Source organism: Lemur catta, chromosome 10 (assembly GCF_020740605.2).
Source record: "Lemur catta isolate mLemCat1 chromosome 10, mLemCat1.pri, whole genome shotgun sequence".
Taxonomy (NCBI): Eukaryota; Metazoa; Chordata; class Mammalia; order Primates; family Lemuridae; genus Lemur; species Lemur catta.
In genome coordinates this window covers 4,115,387-4,136,018 of record NC_059137.1, presented here as the reverse complement: position 1 = coordinate 4,136,018, position 20,632 = coordinate 4,115,387, and the positions used below count along the sequence as shown (strand labels likewise).

Sequence of the window (20,632 nt, the reverse complement as noted above, 5' to 3'; positions counted from 1 at the left end):
CTCACGAACAGATGTCGCCGCTGAACTCTGTCAGAAATAATTAAACACCTTTCACACGGAAAAGCAGCAGGCAGGGCGCGGCTTTCTGCACCACTCAGCCAGCCACGAGGGGGCTGCCCCTGCGAGAGGGGCCGCCGAGACCCCCACGCCGGCCTGCGCGGACCACTTGCGGAGTCCAGAGCGGAGAGGGACCAAGAAAAGGAGAGGACACGTCCCCCAAAAGGCAGGGCCACTGGGCAGTGCCTGCGCCCCTGTCCAGTCTGTGCCACCAGCAACTGCCACGGGTGGCCAGTGTCCAGGACGGGGGTGGGGGCTCTCCGGGCCTCAGTTTCCTCATCTGAAAATGAGGGGTTAGGACTAGTTCTCGAGGGTCCCTTCTCATCCAAGATTCCGTGATTCTGAGTGCACCGGCCAAGGAGCCATGTGGGAGGGATGGGGGCTCTTGGAGGTGTGGACCCCAAACCCAGAGTGACCTGGCAGGGGGAGCAGCTCAGACCATTCCTCAGGCTCCCATGTGGGCACGGGATGTGGACTGGTTTCCCCTCCCTGGCTTGGGCCCACCCTCTCGGTGCCTGGGGCAGGGCGACTCTATCCTGCCCTTTGGCAAGGTGGGCTGGGGTCTGCAGGGCAGAGAGCTCGGCCGGCGGGAAGGGAGGAGGGAAGCTGCGGGGTTGTGTGTGCCCATGACTCCAGGTCAGCCAGACAGGGGTCGAGTGGTGACCCTGCCCCTCCCTACCTGTCTAAGACCCACTTCCTCTTCCATAACACGGGCTAACGGTGCTCTCCTGGAAGGGCTGCTGGGAGGATTTGTGGAGGACATGAGTGTACAGCATTTAGCAATGTGCCTGGCCCACGTTGGCCACCCACAAATGGCAGCTGCCGAGAAGGTGGCCGTGGTGGTCGTTCATTCACTCATTCACTCATTCACAAATCTTTCCCACGAGCCCCGTCATGCCAACCCCTTGTTCTCAGCACCAGTGATGTGGTGAACGAGCCAGACTAAGGTTTTACGGCTCCGTGGGGCTGCCGGCCACTGGCACGGAGTGAGAGGGACAGTGACTGTGCAGGTGGACGCCAGGCGGGGCAGTCTGCAGAAGCCCCACCCCCGGTGTCCAGGGTCCACAGCCTGAAATGGTGAGGAGACACCAACCTTAGCTGGCAGCCCCGAGTTCAGGGGGTGGGACGATTCCCTAAGGAGACCCCGTTACACTCAGTCCTCGTGGACTGGCCCCCTCACATGCCTTCTGCGGAAACCTCAGGGCTCCTCCCGGGTGGGTCCAGACCCCCCAGCCCCCCAGGCCACCCTCCCCTGGGGGGCTGAGAGGCCCGGGTATTAACAGCGGCCCCTTTGCTCTCGGGAGTGACGCTGTCAGAGCCACCCGGTCTACGGCCGCCTGAGCGTGAGCCCTGAGGAGCAGATGGCTCCTCCTTCTGCCCAAAGACCGAGGGGCAAACGCTCCCCAGTGTTTATGGAGTTAGACAGCGAGATATCACACAGCCACGGAAAACCACGGCTTCCATCTCGCTCACTGACACTGCAATAACACGTTATCGAGCAAAAGAGTCTGTGCGCGTGACCCCCCGGGTGGCAGCCCCCGAGCGTCTTTACGTGTTTGCAGGATGGACGCAGACTCCAGAGGGAGGCCCGGGCAGTAACAGTGGTGCTCTTTGGGGGTTGAGGTCGAGTCTGAGTTTTGCTCTCTCTAATGCTCTTCTCTGCGTTGTTGGAATTTTTGCAATGAGTGCCTGCACCTTTTGTAAAGCCAGCAAGGCTATTTTAAAGAACGTTTCCGAAGGGTAGAGATTCCGCTTCTTCCCCAGCTGTCCTTCCCAGCGTTCACCCCCGTCGAGCCTGTTCTTCCCGAGGCCCCACGAGACGCTCGCTCGCCGCCGGCCCGGCCTGGTTGCTCCGCTCAGTTTCCGGCAGGCACGAAGGCCACTGACCGCCGGAGTCTGGGTCTCTACGGCCAAGTCCGTGTTGTTATTAGAGACCCAACAGCCATTCGATTCCATTCCATTCCATTTCATTTCATTCATTCATTCGTTTATTTATTTATTTATTGGAGACAGAGTCTGGCTCTCCAACATCTGTTTCAGAAGGGGGTTTGCCGAAGCACCTTGGGGTCTCCACCCCGACAGGGGAGATCCGCGCCTCTCCTCCACAGCCCCGGTGCCCACCAACATTACATAGTCATTCAGTCACTAAAGTATGAGCAAATCATCTACATTTTCATTTGGCTTTTGTTTTCAGCCCCACTGCTTTAGAATAATGGCTCAAGCTATTAAGCTAACCGTTTGACTTACAAGCTCTTGTGCTCCGAACGCCAGGATCAGACTCCTCTCTTTGTGGAAGACTAACCCTGCCTTGGGTCTCCTGGGCCCCTGGCTCCCTAATAGAACAGGAGATGGAGGGAAAAAATATACCAGCAGTCAGCCAAGCAGTGACACCCAGAGACGCAGCTGATTAGCAAAAGCTGCTGAATCTAAGAAAAGGGTTTTCTCTGCCACCTTTAAGCTCTCGTACAAATCATAGCTGGCTGCAAAGTTAACTCTCTGTTAAACCCCTGGAGCAGGCTCCTAGCCCAGCCACCCCATTGCCTCTGCCTCTGCAAAGGGCTTGCCCAGCTGAAATGAAGGTGTGTCCGAACCCAAAGTCACATTTTCCAGACCCAAGAAGGACAGTGCCAGATCTGCTGCCCCTCCCAAGGGTCTCTGCACAGTGATGTATTTTAAGAATCCTGTTTGCTCTCTTGCATCAGAATGAGAATCATCCTATGTCCTCGTGTAGGGCACCAAGTGCAGGAATGGAATCTGTCACACGCGGAAACAGGGCAACAGGAAGAATGATTCAGAGGCCCTGATGCAGTTGACATTCCTTCCCTAAATACAGATACCCCCGTTATAAATCGATCAGTATGCAGAAGAGCTGACTCGCCGAACGGATAAAAGCAGCAGCTTCATTGGTTTTACATAATCTGGCACCTTGGAGGTACAGAATTTTTAGGCATCTGCTCACAGGGTGACATTGCTGCTCAAATACTAGCAAGTCACAAATAGCCAGAGCCAGGAACAAGGGGAAAGGAGGCGTGGGTCTGGGGGGGTAGCGGCAAGTTCCCAGAGCAGCACGAGAAGTCTGGGGCATCCTAAGGTGGGTCTGCAGAGGCCAACAGCAAAGGGAGGGCCGAGTGCGGCCCCTCCCACAGGACCCCCCTGAATCCTTCCAGTTCCAGGGGATTTTCAGTCTAATTCGGAAGGCTCTTCTCCCACACTGGGTATGAAAATATTTCAATTTTTGTATTGAACACCAACCAGAAAACAGAGTAAGACAGCTGGTTTGGGCATCAGTCATATAGTTCTAATCTCTAGAGACAGCAAGCATCGCGTGGAATTTGGGGAGTTGATGGATCTTTGGGGGGTCCCCAATTACTTCTTTCTGCTTCCAGCTCATCCCCAAGAGAATGAATCCTTGATGACCTAAGGAGAATCCTGCTGGCTCAGGGAGGGGTTTGGGCGACATCTTCCACCCCTGGAATGATTTCTTCAACATCTCCTCGAATCCCTCTGGCCCCCTGGTTTCCGAGTGTCCCTACTGTCACCCTGTCACCGGCACCAACGCGGACGGTGTGATAGGACGGAAAGCTGCAGGCCCTGGCAGATGAGATTTCCTGGGGTAAACTCAGGGTCCATTTGATTGAAACACATCGAGATGAGTCGAGCGACACAGGCAACCTCCCTGCTTCCCCTCGGACACGGGACGTGCACTGGAATCTGAGAACATGCTGGGAGGATATACGAAAGCAGGGAGGTTTTTCTGGCCTCTTCCCTTCCTCTCCTCGAAGAAGTCCTGGGAAACGATGCCTTAGAGTGGTGCAAAAGAAAAAAAACTGTGGGCAGTTTGACCAAAGGCTGGAAGAGTAGAGGGAAGAAGTTATTCTAAAGGTGGAGTTCCCAGGTGGCAGCAGTGACAACTTCCACAGCCCACACACCTTGAGTCCTTCCTCGATGCCAGCCCGGGTGCTTTTGGGAATCATCCCATCCCGTGTCACTACTCTCGATGACCCCACGTGGTAGAGTTGAGTATCCCCGTCTCAGAGATGAGGAGGCTAAGCTGGAAGGTTAAAGTCACGTGCCTGAGGTTAATAGCCAGCAAGTGGCCAAGCGGGGACCTGGCCCCCGGCTGGCTGCCTCCAGGCCTCAGGCACTGGAATTGCCAATAAATACTAAGGACCTGCAACTGGGGCCAGGGGCCAGGGGGCCCAAATGCAGGACCTGGGAACGAAAGCCAAGGGCGGTCAGGAATGAGGCTTTTATGGGTGTCCAGAGGGTCGTGGCCAGCCCTGCTCTGGCTGATTTAAGTCCTTGCAATAAACTAAACTTCCCACTGCCCTGAAAGCCTTTAGACCTTGGTAAAACCTGGAGCATCTTTTAAATTGTAGTTTGGCCCCAAGGCTAAAGAGGAAAGAGGCCGCTGATGCCAGGTTCAGGCTGGCTGGACTGAGAGGGGCAGGCAAGACGGAGCCCAGGAGGAGGGCTGAGGGCGTGGGCTCCGGGGCCCAGCCTGCGACTGTAAAGTGGGGATGGTGACAGAGAGGTCCCGGTGCCGCTGTGTGTGTGGGCCCGGCACGGGCCTGCCAGGGGAAGGTCTCAGAGCAGCAGGTCCCTGGGCTGGGCGAGGCCTGAGCATCTGCTCCTGCAGGGGAGTTGTTCTAAGGCTGGGCTGTGTCTGGGGTCCTCTGCGGAGAGGTTTAAATGCAGACTCTGGGCCTCCACCCAGGATCCAGATCCAGTGGGTCTGGGGTAGGCGCCAAACCTACATTTTTAGCAAGCAGCTCCCAGGGTCAATGTGAACTCCACTCTTCCACAGTCATGCTTAAAGTACATATTTAGATGCCAAGTGGGTGCACTTTCATAGCTTCATAGGAAGCACGCTGGGGCCTCCAAAAGAAAACGTGCCTTTTGGAGACGGGTCCATCTGTTAAGCAGCCCTAACGACCAGGAACTGCCGTCTCGGTCTGCTCAGGCTGTCTAACAAAACTCCACAGACCGAGCAGCTTAAACAATAGGCATTTGTTTCTCTCAGATTTGGAGGCTGCAAGTCCAAGATCAGGGTGCCACGCCCAATCCACAGCAAGCTGTTTCTCAAGTTCAGCAGAAACCTGCCCCTCCTACCTTCCACCTCCTCGTTCTGTTTCTCACTTCTGGAGCCCCGTGGAGTCCCCTGTCTTCCTTCTACGCGACAGGCCCACAAGTTCCCGAAGTCAGATCCTGTTTCCGTGCGGATGCCCGGGCTCCTGACTGTCCCCAAGAGCAGAGTTCTGAAGGCCAGAAGGCAGAGCCCTGTGCTGCAGGGACAGCAGATGGCCCAGGTACCAGGACCTCTGCCGGCCTCTCCCTTTGTCCACAGTTAGGGGACACCTGTCAGTCTGAACTGTATTTCTAAATATTTTCAGACCAAGCTGTGGTTGAAGATGCCATCGTGCCACTTGAATCGCTTAGTGTAAAAATCTGTGTGAAAAGTCCTTGCTGGAGGGCAATTTCAGGAGGAAGTTGCCCCCACACTTGCGTGCCACTAAATAGTAGTAATAACAGTATGAGCCACCACGTCTTGAACACCTGCCGCGTGTGCCAGGCACTGTGCCAGGGCCTTGGCGATGACCCTGTGGGATGGGTAGGGGGCCCTTTCTTCGCCCCTGGTCACTCAGCTAGAGAGTGATAACCCTGCAGTGTGACTGTTGTCCCTTACACTGAAGAAAAGGCACCGCAGACATGATGATGGAATGTGCCCCTTTTTGCCTCGTGTGGCAGGAACTGAGCGAGAGTTAGAATCTGTTCCACGCAGGGGCCCAGGAGTCTCTACACTTTTCAGTCTCTGCTTTGTGCAACCCTTAAACCTCTCATTTCACGTCGTGTGCAATTCACTGGACACCTTCAAATCACTTGGAAGCCGACAGGGAACAAATGTTGAAGAAAATAAAACACCTCTTCTACTTAGAGTTTAAGCTGAGCAAAGCAGGCGAATGGGGTCTTCAGGATGCTTGGATCTCAGGTGCATTTGCAAGGGCTCTGTCGTCTTGGCCCAGGCTGCTAACCCCTTCATGTGTCCACCTGCCTGTCCTAAGCCCTCTGTCCCTCTGTTTGCTCATCCAGCCACCAGCCAAGGCTTCACGATTTGTTGAGTGTCTACTGGGAGCCTCTTACACTAGAGTGACCCCGAGGCCTTTGGAGGTCTCCTGCCTGCTGACATTTCCCTAGAACAATGCCCAAAACGTGGTGTTAACATCCTCGCTGGCTGAGGACACTTCACTCTAATAGTCCTGCTTGTGACCTGACAGGCTCAGCCTCGTCAACCACAGAAAGGTTCTGTTCCTTCTAAAAAGATACCAGAAAAAATTCGTCCTGCTTATTATTCCAATGAGATAAGAGGGGAACGACAACTAAGCCCCACTGGGCTGTGCTCTCCACCCCGGTGGGCTGAGGACACCAGACATCGGAGTGTGTTCTGGCTTCCCAGGCGGGAACCGGCGTGGCTCCGCAGCCTGTGTGGATAAGCGGTAAGGTGCTACACCGTGTGGACAGCCAGCAAAGGACTTAATTTGCAACCGAGCACAAAATCAAAGACTCTGTCAACCGAGGAACCATGTGCCTGCATAACCACGTTGCGCTACCTGAGAAAGCATCGTCAGGTAAATTTCCAGAGAAAGTAATTAAGGAAGCCCCACTGTCTACATTCTGTAGCAAAATTTGGAGCTCTGGAATTTGACGTTCACCAGGGATCTGGTGTCTCCTCCCAGCCCGATCCTTCATCAAAACGAACAGTGCAGGTTGATGAGGGGATCAGCTGGCATGTCCCCCGCCCCCGCCCTAACGTGCCCCTCCAGCACTGTGTGTCCTCATGTGTTGTCTTGTCAGAGAAGCAGTAAGCAGCAAATAAGATCACTGCTTCTTGCGATGAGGGTGAGATTAATACACACGTACGCAGGCCTGAGATCTGGCAAGAGCCAATTAATATTTATCAAGTACCCACGGCGCACATGATACTGAGAATCAACATGCAAAACATACAGTCCCTGGCACCAGGGAGTCTACACTCGGATTCACACACGCTTGGAGGCACCTGCCCTGGTGGGAGCATCTACACGAGCAGCTTCTTCTTACCAAGGCAACGCCGGATTCTCACCCAGGCGCCGTCAGCACCGTGGCCTGAGCAGGGTGGGGGTGGGAGGGATGCTGCTGAGACACCAGCCCAAACCACTAGGGGCTGTCCCATCCGTGAAGACTGCTCCAAAGGGTCCCATTAACATAATCCCTTCACTGACTCCTTAGTTCTCACCGGAGCTTCAAATGAAACAAAAAGCCCGGCTCTCCACTGAATGTCAGAGTGTGCTCGACGTCCGACGTCCCGACTCCTGATGTCCCTGAGAGGGGCGGGCTGGAGCTGGGCGCCCGCTGGAGGAGCCCCCAGCCCTCGTGCAGGCTGAGCCCCTCCAGCCAGACGCCGCGGGGCCCCTCCCAGAAGAACAGAGCGAGCAGACTCCCATCATCTGGGCTCTGAAAGGAGAAGGGGGGACCCCCCTTACTGGCGGCTCAGCTTGTCATGGCATTTGTTGACAAGCCCATTGAAAACAGACCTCACCGCGGCTGTGAAGTTCGCTCGTCTCCCATTCACTCCTCTCTCAGACAGTTTTTGAAAGGCGAAAAGTCTGGAAAACACACACGCTCCCCCACCCCACCCCCCGAAGCCCCATCACACAGAGGGAGAGAGAGAGAGAGAGGAGCCTCCTCACCTGGCCCCACAGTGCACCGCCTCCAATTAAATCAAAATGGTTTGTTTTTAATGGTCTTTTACACTGACAAGTGGGCGATCATTTTGGGCCCACCAGCTGTCAGGGAACTGAGGCAAATCCTCCGTTGATAATGCCCAATGCTTCCAATTAGGAGCCGCGGCCGCTCCTGGAGCGCTAACGATTCCCCAGCCGTCCCCCAGGCCCCTTTGGCGCTGGCTGTTTCTTCTCGCCTCCTCCGCCGCAAATTACTGACACAAAACGGAAGGCCCGCGTCTCCTCCGCCACGCCAGGCCCGGCCCTGTTGGGTTTAATGAGCCGATGGAAGTTTCGTGGCTCCGGCGCTAAATTCTTTTCTTGTTTGACAGCTGCTCGGCTAAGGCGAGTGTTGACCTTATAAAAGATTTAGTGTTTCTCATTATTTTCTGTCAAGCTTCACAAGTGATGGCTCGGCGGTTATCATCTGCATCCTGGGTGCACGTGTGTGCAAGCGTGTACACGTATGTGCTGACTCGGATGGGGCTCCAAGGTGGAGACGGGAACGGGAAGGGGCCTCTCTCCCTCTGGAGTTTGGCTTCTGCACCACAGCTTCCAGGGTGACATTCTCCTGGGCTGCGGTTTCAAAGAGAGGCCAAGATGCGAGGCCAAGACCATGGGTGGTTCGACGGCTTCCTGGCCTCCCGATGGAGCTGGAGCCGTGGGGGGACGCAGGAGAGAGCCCCGTGTGCCAAGTTTGGTCAACTCCCAGAGCCTGCCGGACCACCACTTAGGCAAGAGGACAGTTTTAGGGCCACACTCAAGATTTCATTGGGAGGAACTCACTCTACCCTTACAGGGCCCGGCTAAGGCCGCCTTCCAAAAGCTTCCTCCTGCTCTGCCCCCTCTACAAGGGCGTAATGGTTTTAAAAAGCAGAACTTTATTTTTAAGTGACATGCATTATCCTCCCCGAGGTGACGCTGGGAGCACGTGTTAGTCCTTATTTTGTTTGGCGCCCGTGCCAAATTGAGGCTGCTCTGTACCTAACAAGCTCCAGGGTGTCCACGCGGCACCTTTGCCGGCCCCCGCGGGCCTCCCCATCCCTTTTCTTTCCATCTCCACGTTCTCCCCTCGTTCCTACCGACCCGCGGTTGCATAAAGAGGAGGAGGGAGTTGAGGGCAGAGGGACGTGTGGATGTCTCTCCCTGGGGTCTGTGTGCATCATTGTTACCATGGGAGACTGTATTTTGATCTCTCAGAGCAAACTCATGGCACCGTCTCCCTCCTGTGCCCCTGGCAGACCTTGCCAATCAGCCATTGCGTATTTTTTTCATGAGCCTAAATTCAGCCTTAGAATAGTTTGTAACAGAGTTGCAGCCATCAGCCACATCAGTCTAGTGGAGCCGATAAGTGAAATGAAATGTCACCTCCTAGCCATCCCTGCCTTGGAGGGGCCACGTAAGTGACTTGCTAAGTATTCTTAAAATTCCTCTTCTTTTTATGCTACATTAAAATGATATTTATATAAAAGGAAATAAAATATAGCCCACTACAGAAAATAGATAAATTGGGCTTTATCAAAATTAAAAAGTTTTATACTTCAAATGATACTTTCAAGAAAGTGAAAAGACAACCCACAGAATGGGAGAAAATATTTTCAAATCATGTGTTAGATAAGGGACTTGTATCTATGAATATATATATTACTCTTACAACTCAGCAATAAAAAGATAAATAATTTAAAAATGGGCAAAGGCTATGAATAGACATTTCTCCAAAGCTGATGCACAAATAAACACATGAAAAGATGTTCAACATCATTAGCCATCAGGGAAAGGAAAATCAAAATCACAATGAGAAATGGCTTTGTACCCACTAGGATGGCCACAATAATGATGACAGACAATAACAAGAGTCGGCGAGGATTTGGACAAATTGGACATTTGTACATTGCTGGTGGGAATAAAGAATGGGGCAGCCACTTTGGAAAACACTCTGCAGTTCCCCAAAAGGCTAAACATACAGTTTCCATGTGACTCAGCAATTCTACTCTTAGGTATTATCTCCCCCAGAGAAATAAAAGCATACATCCACACAAAAACATGCACATGAACGTTCCTAGCTGCATTGTTCATACAGGTAAAAAACTGGAAACAATTTAAACGTCCATCAACTGACAAATGGGTAACAAAATGTGGTCTCTCCATGCGGTGGAATATTATTTAGCCATGGAAAGGAATTAAGTGCTGTTGTTACAGACTACCACCTGGAGGAGCCTGGAAAACATTATGTTGAGTGAAAACAACCAGACACAAAACACCATACGTTGTATGGTTCCATTACACAAAACATCCGAAATAGGCAAATGCACACAAATAGGAAGCAGATTAGTGGTTGCCAGGCTGGGGGAGGAGGAGGAGGGGCTGACTGCTAGTGGGTATGAGGTTTCTTTTTGGGGTGATGAAAATGTTCTAAACTTAGATTGCGGCGGTGGTTGTACAATGCTATGGACACACTAAAATCGTTGATTTATACACTTTAAACAGGTGAATTTTATGCTATATGAATTATTTCTCAATAAAGTTATTTTTTAAAAAAGCCAAGCCACTTGAAAAAGAACTAGCCCACTTGAGTTAGATGAGTGATCCCTGCCCGGATTCTGTCTTTGGAGGGTAGAACAGGGTGAAAATGGGCCACGATGATACAGTCTCAGATGATGAGGGAGGGTCTGGTGTGTCCTCAATGCACCCCCCACCCCCTATTATCCACTCTGACTCTCCTTCACCTGAAACCTCTTGAACTTAGAAGCTGAAGGAGCAGCGACACCCTGACCTGGAAGTTTTGGGACGATCAGACACACACCCCACCTTGGGACCGGTGTGACCCTGTTATTTTTCTACTAGCATCTAGCAAACAGCTTCACTGTTCAATTTTGATTTCAACTGCTGCTGACTGGCCTTAGCTCATCCCTGAAAATGGTCTGGAGATACTGGTTTGGCTTCTGGAGATAGCAAATTGATTTGTTTCCAAAGGCACGAATGCTGCCTACCTTTTCTTCGGCCCCAGCAAGTCCCACAGGCCCTACCGTGAGTGGAGCACAAACCTGGATTTCCGTTCTGGCCTTGTCGCTTAGGAGCTTAGCTGCTGGGTCTCCTTGGGCCAGTGTCTTAACCCTCCTGAGCCTCAGCTCCTCTCCAGTGAGGAGGCCCCTCCCCAACCCTGGAAGGTCGCCGCCCTTCCCCATTCACCCGCTGCGGTTTGCCAAGGTTGGGGCAAGTGCCAGCTAAGAGCCCACATTAGACCTTGTGGGGAGGCAGGAAGTTTGTTGTCTGAGCTGGAGTTTGGATGTTCTTTGAAATCGCAGCATGTGTCAGCAGGGAGGGTCAGGCCCTGTGTCCTTGTTGCATCTATTTTTGGACCACAGAGGAATTAGAGCCAGCAGCAGAATAACAATTTAGGGAACCAGATGTCTCAGGAGAGATTGTTACCCTTGTTAATTACTTAAACTACAACCTGCTACATCAGAGCTTCGGGCCCGGCCTGTGCACCAACGGTGTCTTGTGTCCCACCAGGGCCCCTGACCTCCGGCTGCCCCGAACATGACAGAAATTACTGACCTGGGACTAAGCCATAATTTTCAAGTGCCTCTCATTAGAGGAGACAGCCTATCAATCTTTTACAGCGAAATTTCTCCTCCAGTCACCTGAGCAATTGTCATTAAAAAAAAAACTAAACTAAAATCTCTATGGCTGTCATTTTTTTTCTTAGCTCTTCAGCAGATTTCTTTTTGTTGTTGTTTTTAATCTGATAATTTTTTTCTCAAATCATCCCTTTTGCCTTCTCAGTCCCCGGGAAGCTTGCTGTCCAGTTGGGGGACCAGAGTGTGGCTCAAGAGTGGAGACAAGCACCCGCTGGCCCAGCTACTGTGCGGTGGGGTTGGGTCAGAGGCCTGGGGTCACACACATGCTTGAACAATCCAGGGAATCCTCTTCTATGTTTTAAGCTTTTCTTATAAATGGAATCATGCTCATGTACCATTCTGTAAGTTTTCTGTAACTGTTTTTCTCTCGAAACATTGGGTTTTGAGATCATTTGAAACATTTGGTTTTGTTGGTTCAGAGAGATCTGGAGCAGTGCTGTCCGACAGAACTCTCTGTCGGAAAGGTTCTACCTCCACCTGTTCGATGCAGTGGCCACTGGCCACGAGGGCCCATAGAGCACTTGGAATGTGGGTGGTGTGAGGGATTGAATTTTTATTTAGTTTTAGTTCACTGAAATGGAAATGGCCACATGTGGCTGGGGGCCACCATGTTGGACAGCGCCTCCCAGAGCGATCATTCCAGCTGACGCGGAGCGTCCTCCTGTGGGTTTGCCACCCTCCATCCGTTCAGAGCCCGGTGACGGACACACAGTTGTCTCCACGTTTGTCATCACGTTACTATCCTAGGCTTCCTTGCACACATCTCTCAGGGGATATTTCTGAAAGTTTCTCCAGGGTGTCTATGCAACACGGACTCGTTGGTTCACAGGGCACGTCCTGCCTTTCTCGCCAACGCCAAACCCCTCTCTGAGTGGTTGTACCAACTAACACTCTCGCAGTGGTGTCAGACTTATTACTGTTAGTACCAATCTGACAGGCATGAAGTGGTATTTTGCTTAATGTGCTATTCCCTGATTACACATTGGGTTGAGCATCTTTTCCCCTTGGGTGGCCATTCAGATTTCCCCTCCGTGAACTACCTGTTTGTGTCTTCTGCCCGTTCTGTCATTGTGGGACCCTGCGCCACTTCCCCTGCCCAGCTCTGCTTGTCTTCGAGCCTCTGCTTATGTGTCATTTCTTCAGGGAGGCCTTGTCTGGCCGTCAGACAGAGTCTGAGTCTCTGCGTTACAAACTCTTATGGAACCTGGTGTTCTCTTAATACTTAGCATAACTCTAATTGAATAATTAGTTGTGTCATTATATTTTTATTACTAGTCTCCTGGCCCCATGACAGCAGAAGCTTTCTAAATTCTCACTGTGTCCTGGGTCGCAGCACCATGTCTGGCACACAGTGGACGGCCCATAAATGTTCATTGAGTGAAATAACAAACACATACAGCCTGAGCAAGAGCAAGACCCCATCTTTACCAAAAATAGAAAAAATTAGCCAGGTGTGGTGGCCCACGCTTGTAGTCCCACTGCTCGGGAGGCTGAGGCTGGAGGATCACTTGAGCCCAGGAGTTTGAGCTTGCAGTGAACGGTCATTGTGCCACTGCACTCTAGCCTGGGCATCAGAGCAAGACTCTGCCTCAAAAATAAATAAGTAAATAAAATAAAAAGTAATGAACACATAAATAAAAGGACAAGCGCCACATCTTATCCTCTAGCCCAGGTCACGTGGACACCTTCTCTATCATGGTGCCAGTTCATTCCATATGGGGATTTTCTGTTGAAAGTAGAACAGACTTTTCATGCAAGAGTACAAAGCAAGATCTCAAGAAATGCCAGAGGGTCTGATTTGTGCAGATTACTTTGGCACCAAGGAAACCGAATTAGAAATCAGTACGAAACTTAACTGATAAAATTGCCTGGAAATGTAAAAGCATACTTATAAATAACTTAGGGATCAAAGGAGAGATCCAACCAGAAATTAGATTAAAAGAGACGGAGCAAAAATGTAGTCAAAACTCGTGAGATGAGCTGGAAGAGCTTAGAGGGAAACAGTTGCTCACACTAGCTTGTATAAATGCAAATATTAGGAAAGAAGAAGGATGACGAGGTAATTAGCGAAGCCACCAACTCTAGATGCTAGAAAATGAGCAGTAGAGTAAACTCAAAGAAAGCAGGAAAGGAAATAAAGAAGTTAAGAGCAAAATTAGGGAAATGTCAAAGGAACGATTAAGGGTATCAGTCAAATGAAAGATTAGTTCATTGAAAGCGTTTTGGAAAAGTGCAGATGCTTTCAGAGGAACTAGGACATGGCGCGCGGGGCCCCGGGCACAGGGCAAAGGGAGACCACCAGGGGGCGCGTTGCAGAGCTGAGAAAAGGTGTGAATGACTCGTAGGAGACCTGGGAGAGAGTCGCTTCCCACCTGGGCCCCGGATTTTCCACCTGTGGTGTGGGAGAGTTGGATTTAGGGATCCCTAAGGTCCCTTCCAACCCTAACTCTTTGGGAATCTTTTATTCCAATCCAGGTGGGACAGGTAGAGGATGTGGCCAAGGAGGAGACCCTGACTCCCCAGGTGCATCGAGTACAAATCTCTCCTAAGACCTGGTGGCTGCTCACTCAGCGCCCTGCTGCGGTCCCGCGTCCCCAGCTCCGCATCTGCTCTCATTCCCTAGAACTCGCCCAGTTCCTCCCACCTCGGGCGCTGGCAGATCTCCAGAGCCTGGGACACTTCCCCTTCCTTTCCCCCTGGACAGACCTTCCCATCCCCCAGGTGGAGTTGGATTTCCACAGTCCACAACCTTATAAAATAGCTCTAGTTTACCTGTCATTAAACAACTGTGTGTGTGGTGCACTGAGTGACTGTCTCCCTTGACATCCCGCGGGGTCCGTGTGAGCAAGGGGCCTGGCCTATGTTCCTCGCCAGTGTATTTCCAGGGCATTGCACAGCGGTGGCGCTCAGTCCTTATTTGTGCAATGCCGTTTAGATTTTGCAGTGCTCCACATTCAAACAGGACCCACACCTTTGCCAACCAGGGTGCCTCACCCCACCCGCCCGGCTCCCAGGGCTGCTGGCAGGCTGTGGCACCCGCCTCTTATTTACCTGCATTGACCTTAGAGTGGCTCAGAGCTCCATTCAGCAAAGCTGTCTCCTGCCAAAGCTGTGACAATTTCTTAGCTCCAGGCGGAGACAGACCACAGATGGCTTAATTTAGAAGCATCTCAGAAGGAGTTTCTTGCTCCATAGCTCTTCAGCCTTTGACTCCGGGGGTCTGCGGGGTCGTGACCACACAGGGGCTTGAGGCCTGACTTGTAATGAGGCTCTCTTCTGCGGCTGAGCTGCTCCTGTAGGAGGGGGAGCGAGCATGCGGGAGCGGGGACAACCTTGCAGACGCTGACTTCCTCTCCCTCACTCACCAGCATGTATCAGCGGACAATGGAGCTCGTGCGGAGAGCTTGTGGCCTCAAATCCCGCAGCCCTGGGTTCAGTCCGTGAAACCCTGGGCAAGTGACTTAACCTTCTGGGACCTCCACTTTCCCATCTGTAAAATGGAGACAGTGACGGTGCCAACCTCACTGGGGCATTCCGAGGCTTACGTGAAGTCAATGCTCAGCACCTGGCAAATAGCAAGTCTGTGCTTATTCCAACGCTGATGAGAAGGGGCTGAACACGCCAGTTCTGGGCCTTCAGGACAAACATTGCAGAGAGGTGCCCAGCTATGTGGGCTTGGCGAGGACTGGAACTCCCCTCTCCGTTTTTTGGTTTGGGATTCAGGTGCAGAATAGGCCCAATCTCCCTTCTCTTTCTAAAGGCCCCCGCTCCGGGCGGAAGCTTTTGCCTGGGTTCATGTTCAGGAGTCTGCAGGCCCAGGGGCTGCAGCGTCTCCACAGGAGCCGACCTCCACACGCAGCGCCTTGCCGGGCCCAGAAGGCACGCCCCGCCCACCTCTGCTGACGCCACTTCCCCTCGGCCCACCCCCCATCTCCATCCTTCCAGGACAGTTCAAGTCCCACCTGGCCCGAGGAGCGGGACCACCTGAGGCCACTGTTCATCATTCATTCACTCATTCACTCGTTTGCTCACCCAGCTGACCTTGATCAAACACTTCTCAGATGCCAGGCACTGTGGGTCCCTCTGGGAACTGGGCAGGAGCAGACCCTGCCTCACAGAGGCTGGGCGCTTGCCTGAGTGCCCCTCTTGGATGAGATAACTCCATGAGATTCCACTTGGAATGGGAATTCCTCAGTGGCAGAGACCGCAGGTGACAGGCTTTCTGTCTCCCCAGTGTCAGCCCATGGTGGATGCCAGCGGTGTGTGGCCAGTCACTGGAGAGAGCCTCAAACGCCCAACACACCCCTTAGAAAACCCAGGGGGAAATGGAATTTGCAGTTCTGAAGTGCAAGGCATGTGTGCTCAGCAGTCCCTGGCACATAGTAGGTGCTTAATCAGTATTTTTTAGGTAGATGGGTGAATGAATGTTTCTGCCTTGGTGAAGTTTTTAAGTAAATGGAGATTGCAAAAAAAGAAAATTTCTAATCAGGCTTCTTCTCTTTTGTCCATCCACCTTGCGAGATGAGAGGAGTGAGCTCAGGACCCTCCTGCAGCAGTGCTGCCTGGGGCACTGCCCACCGGCCTGCACGCAGATCCATCCAGGGCATGGCTCGAGGGCTGCATTAGTATCCTGGGCTGCCCTAACAAATTGCCACAAACTCAGTGGCTTAAAGCAATATCAGTTTATTCCTTCACAATTCTGGAGGCCAGAAATCCGAAATCAAGGCATGGGCAGGGCTCCGAGGGCTCATGGGAAGGGTCCCTCTTCTGCTCTTCCAGCTTCTGCCGCCTGCTGGCGATCCCTGGCTGTGGCTGTGTCACTCCAATCTCTGTCTCCGTCTTCACGTGGCTGCCCCCTGTGTCTTCTATCCCTTATAAAGTGCTTGTGACTGGAGTCAGGGCCCACGTGAATGAATCAGGATGCTCTCCCCTCAAGATCCTTAATTACATCTGCAGAGACCGTTTTCCCAAGTAAGGTCGTGTTCACAGTTCTAAGGGTTAGGACATGGACATATATTTTGGGGGTCATGGTTCAACCTACTATTAATACAACGGCCAAAGAGGGGTGTGTGGAGACGGCCGAGGTGTGGGCTGCAGAGCTGCGCTTCCCTGTGAAGAGCCTGGAGCTCTGAGAGGCAGAGGCGAGAATGGTGGTGGCCGGGGCTTGAGGGAGGGGAAGGTGGGCAGCTGTTGTGCTGAGTATGAAGTTTCAGTTATGCAAGATGAGTAAGTTCTCGAGACGTCTGGACAACACTGTGCCTATAGTTAACAGTAGTGCACATACCGTATCGTGCACTTAAACAATCTGTGAGGAGGGTAGATCTCAACTTAAACAGTCTGCGAGGAGGGTAGATCTCATGTTACAGGTTCTTACCAAAAACAAAAACAAAAAAACTGACAGGGTAAGAGGAACCTTTTGAAGTGATGTATATTTTTATCACTTTGACTGTGGTGATGATGGTTTCATGGGTGTTTGCGTATTTCCAAACTCATCAAACTGTATCCATTAAAATGTGTGCAGACTTTATCAGTTCTCTTTCAATAAGGCTGTTAAAAATATTTTTTTAAAAGGAAAAGTATAATGGCAGTGACATTGTAACGATATAGAAAGTTATTTTCACATAATGTTAAGCATTTTGCAAAACTGTCTAGATTATTGTTATTACTATTGTGAAAAACATGCATATGAATAAAATGCCTGTGTTCTGAAACACAAACAAACAAACAAAAAGACACTGTTGGTGACTGGCCACCAGAAATAGCACCATTGCCAATCTGAATGTCACTCAAGGCCACGGAGACCTGAGGCCCAGGCTGGCTGGGCGCTGGGACCCTGGTGCCCCAGGCTCCCGGAGCATCTCCAGCTGCCCTGGGGGGTGTAAAAGTCACTTGCCAGAGTGCACAGAAAGGTGTCCCCTGGAAGCCCTTTGTTTACTGGCTCTTTGCTACCTGCTCATTGTGCAGGGTCTTCTCCCTTCTCTATAACCTTAGTGAGGCTGCTTGGGGACTTTCCTGAAACATGGAGACTGAGCCAAGAATAAGACCACGGTGTGACTGATCACAGTGAGAAGAGCCCCACATTTAGCCCTGGGTCCAGTGGGCATCAGGTGCCTGTTAAGGCCCGCCCTGGTGGGCTCAGTGGCTTTGGGGTTGGGCTCTGGGGCCTCCCTGGGTGACCGGAGCCCCAAGGCAATTCTGATGACCCAAAAAGTCCCACCCCTGAGGCTGGGGCTGAGGGTGGGTAGTGTCACAGAGGGTCCACAGGGGGACTCACAAAGGGCCTGTGAACCTCCTGAAATGACCTGCACTGATTGTTATGTAAGAATGTGGGGTGTTTTCCTCCCAGAGGAAGAGAGTCCAGGGATGTCCCCAGAGTCCACATCCCCTGGGAGTAAAGAACGTGGCCATGCTGGAATAACTGAATCTGCTCATCACATGTGTTTGTTACGGGTTTCTAACAAGCTTCCACAGCCCCTGCCTCCTCTCACCTCAGGGAGTGAGGTGCAGGGAGCACCCTGCACATAGCTGAGTGGCAGCCGTGGTGGAATGTTCCAGAAAGAGTCAAGAACTTAGAGCTCAGAGGTTGGGGTCCTAAAGCACAGTGTCTGTGCCACCCGTCACCTGTGGGGCCAACCCTGAACTGAACTCTGCTCTGGGCCTCAGCTTCCTCATCTGTAAAAGGACAAACACAACCCAGGAAGCTCCACTGGGCCCCGAGCAGAGACTGTTCCTCACGAGTTCCTCCTTGTCTTTCCTCAACTTGCTTTAGTATCTCATCCTTTCCCCAGCTTGCTTTTCTCGCCTTTTGTCACCCTAAGATCACCCTAAGGCTGCCTGCAGCACCGTGGGCTCAGCTACCCATTCCCAGGTGGCCTGCCCTAGCCTGGATCCCAACAAGAACTTTGTGGCTCTCCCGGGGCGGGTCCTGCTCCATCCTGGAGCCACTGAGAGCCTCGGCTGCTCCTGCAAATCCAAAGGGAACCCGCCCTGCCCTCCGCCTCACCCACCCCGTCCCCTCCTGAACCCTCATGGAGCCCCAGGGCCAGTGTACACACTGCACCCTGCCGGGGAAACCCCTGCTCGCCCTTCGAGACTCCCTGCACCCCGCTCTGCCCCTGTGTTCTCGCCCTGCACTCCCCGGGCCCCTGGCCATCGTCAGGAAATGGGATGAGAAGCTCCCCAAGGGCAGAGCCGAGTTCTCCAGTTCACTGCTGTCTCCCCGGCGCCTGACACAGAGTTGGGCTCAGTAAACGTGCGGATGGATGGATGGATGGATGGATGGAAAGATGCAGTGACGGACGAGTGAGCCAAACCCGTCTGCCCTGTGCCTCCCTTCAGTTCCCCTAAAGGAGAGAAGCCCAGTTAGGAGGATGTGGCCCTCAGGTACTGAGTTGGAGGTGACGTAGCGGACACAGTGGTCACCAGGAGACAGGAGGAAGCTTTACTTGCCTCCATTTCTTGAGAAGGAGGGCAGGCTGAGATACCACGTCGAATCTTAACTGAAGAGACTCTCACTCCTTGGATCTGTCTCTGTCGAATGTTTTTGTGTTTTTGTTTTTGTTTTCTAGAAGGGCGAGGTGATGTGTTCTTGAGCTCTGGTTCTGGTACTGTTGAGGGCTGGCACCTTGACTCCCCACAGTGCTGCCACTGGCCGGAGAGCAGTGACAGACAGGGCCAGGAGCTCCCCCAGGAGAAGGCGGCTTGTTAGGGTGTTTAAACGGTGGAAAATCTGCCTGTGAAGATGGCGCTGGCTACCAGGTCCCACTGCATGGTGATCTGGTCATTGCCGGGTGATATCTGCTCTGCATACATCTTCCCCTGCCACGAGCTGGGCAGAAGGAAGGACCGGCCCCAGGCAGCCCACCCCACGCAGCACCAGGAAGCTCACGGCACTCACTGTTACTTCCTGCCCTCTTAACGCCATTTTTATTATGTCTGTAAGATTGAAATGAAGGCGGGTAAGGGGTGAGCGCCCCAGAAGACCCGGCTCACCCTCCTGTTCTGCTCTCTGTCCACAGGTGGGCCGGCATCTCGATACCTTCCCCACTGAGGCAGATCGCCAGAGAGCGTTCAAAGCCCACCGGGAAGAGCACGCCGTGCGCCAGGGCACCCTGCGGATGGGCAACTACACCCACCCCTAGCCCCTCGCCTTCCATGAGAAGCCTGAAGGACTCACCTTTCTTGCCCCAACTCCTACACCACTCCCTGTTCGTGCAGGCGCTGCTGCTGCAAGGACCTCAGATTCAGGTCTTAGGTTAATTATTTTTGGTTAAGAGTCTCCCTTTTTAGGTTAGCCAACACTAATCTTACTGTGGCCCCAGTGACCCTCCCTGGGGACAACTCCTCCTCCTCCTCAGGCAGGCTCACCTGACAAGATAAACCCAAATTACAGGGCAGTTTTTTAGACTCCAGGCTCAGGGTCGATTCCATGGCTCTGCCCATTAAGTGTTAAGAACAACCCATGTATTTCCTGCAGAAAGCGTGACAGTGACATGCTTTGAAAGCCCTCATTTTATATTCCAAACATGAGTTTTAATTGCTCTTTTTGGGATGCCTGATGTCTCACCATGGCAGTATTATCTCTCTGGGACCCCTGACAGCAGGAAGAGTCAATGGTTCATTACTCAGGCCTGTCCCCTTCCAGGCACAGCGGCCCTGTCAATCTCCACCGAGGTAGACTTGGGACGGTCAGCCCGTCCCCAGGGAGAGAGCCTTCGGGTGACGGGCAGACTAAGCTACGCAGGCTGCCGAACTTCCCGGCCAGACTCCTGGGCGCTTCCTCACTCCATCTTCCTATGTGTTCTTTGGCTTCCCACAAATTATATGCTGGTCTATTTTAAATTTAAAATGCTATTTGTCTCCCTCCTTTTGTGTCTTTATTTGAAAACCAGTAAACTTATAACTGGTGAATGAACCAGCCTAAGATTCATCAGACGAGGGCGCTACCCCACGGAAACTTTTCAAGGTAGACAGGAACCCCCAAGGCATCCTAACAATGCCTTTTCTGAGGGAGGCAAAACCTCAAGTTTAAATTCCAGTTCTCGTCTGAGGATTGCGAAGAGTGGATCTTCAGCCTGGCGCTCTCCCCCCAGCTCCAGGTTGATTCATCCAACAGCTGCTCTCGAGGATTCTCCACTCGGGTCCTGGTGTTTGTCTCTAACCAACACGACCAAG

At 52.4% G+C, this 20,632-nt stretch overlaps 1 protein-coding gene across 2 annotated transcripts in view; it reads left to right on the top strand.

Annotated features, from left to right (window-relative positions):
- The window catches only part of CFAP77 (cilia and flagella associated protein 77), a 115,496-nt gene extending 95,173 nt beyond the window's left edge, over positions 1-20,323 (top strand). For both annotated transcript variants that reach the window (XM_045563688.1, XM_045563689.1), the window contains exon 6: positions 19,477-20,323. In XM_045563688.1, coding sequence (XP_045419644.1) covers positions 19,477-19,599 — 123 coding nt within the window. In that variant the 3' untranslated portion in view covers positions 19,600-20,323. The remainder of the gene's footprint in view (positions 1-19,476) is intronic.
- Positions 20,324-20,632: the final 309 nt, after the last annotated feature.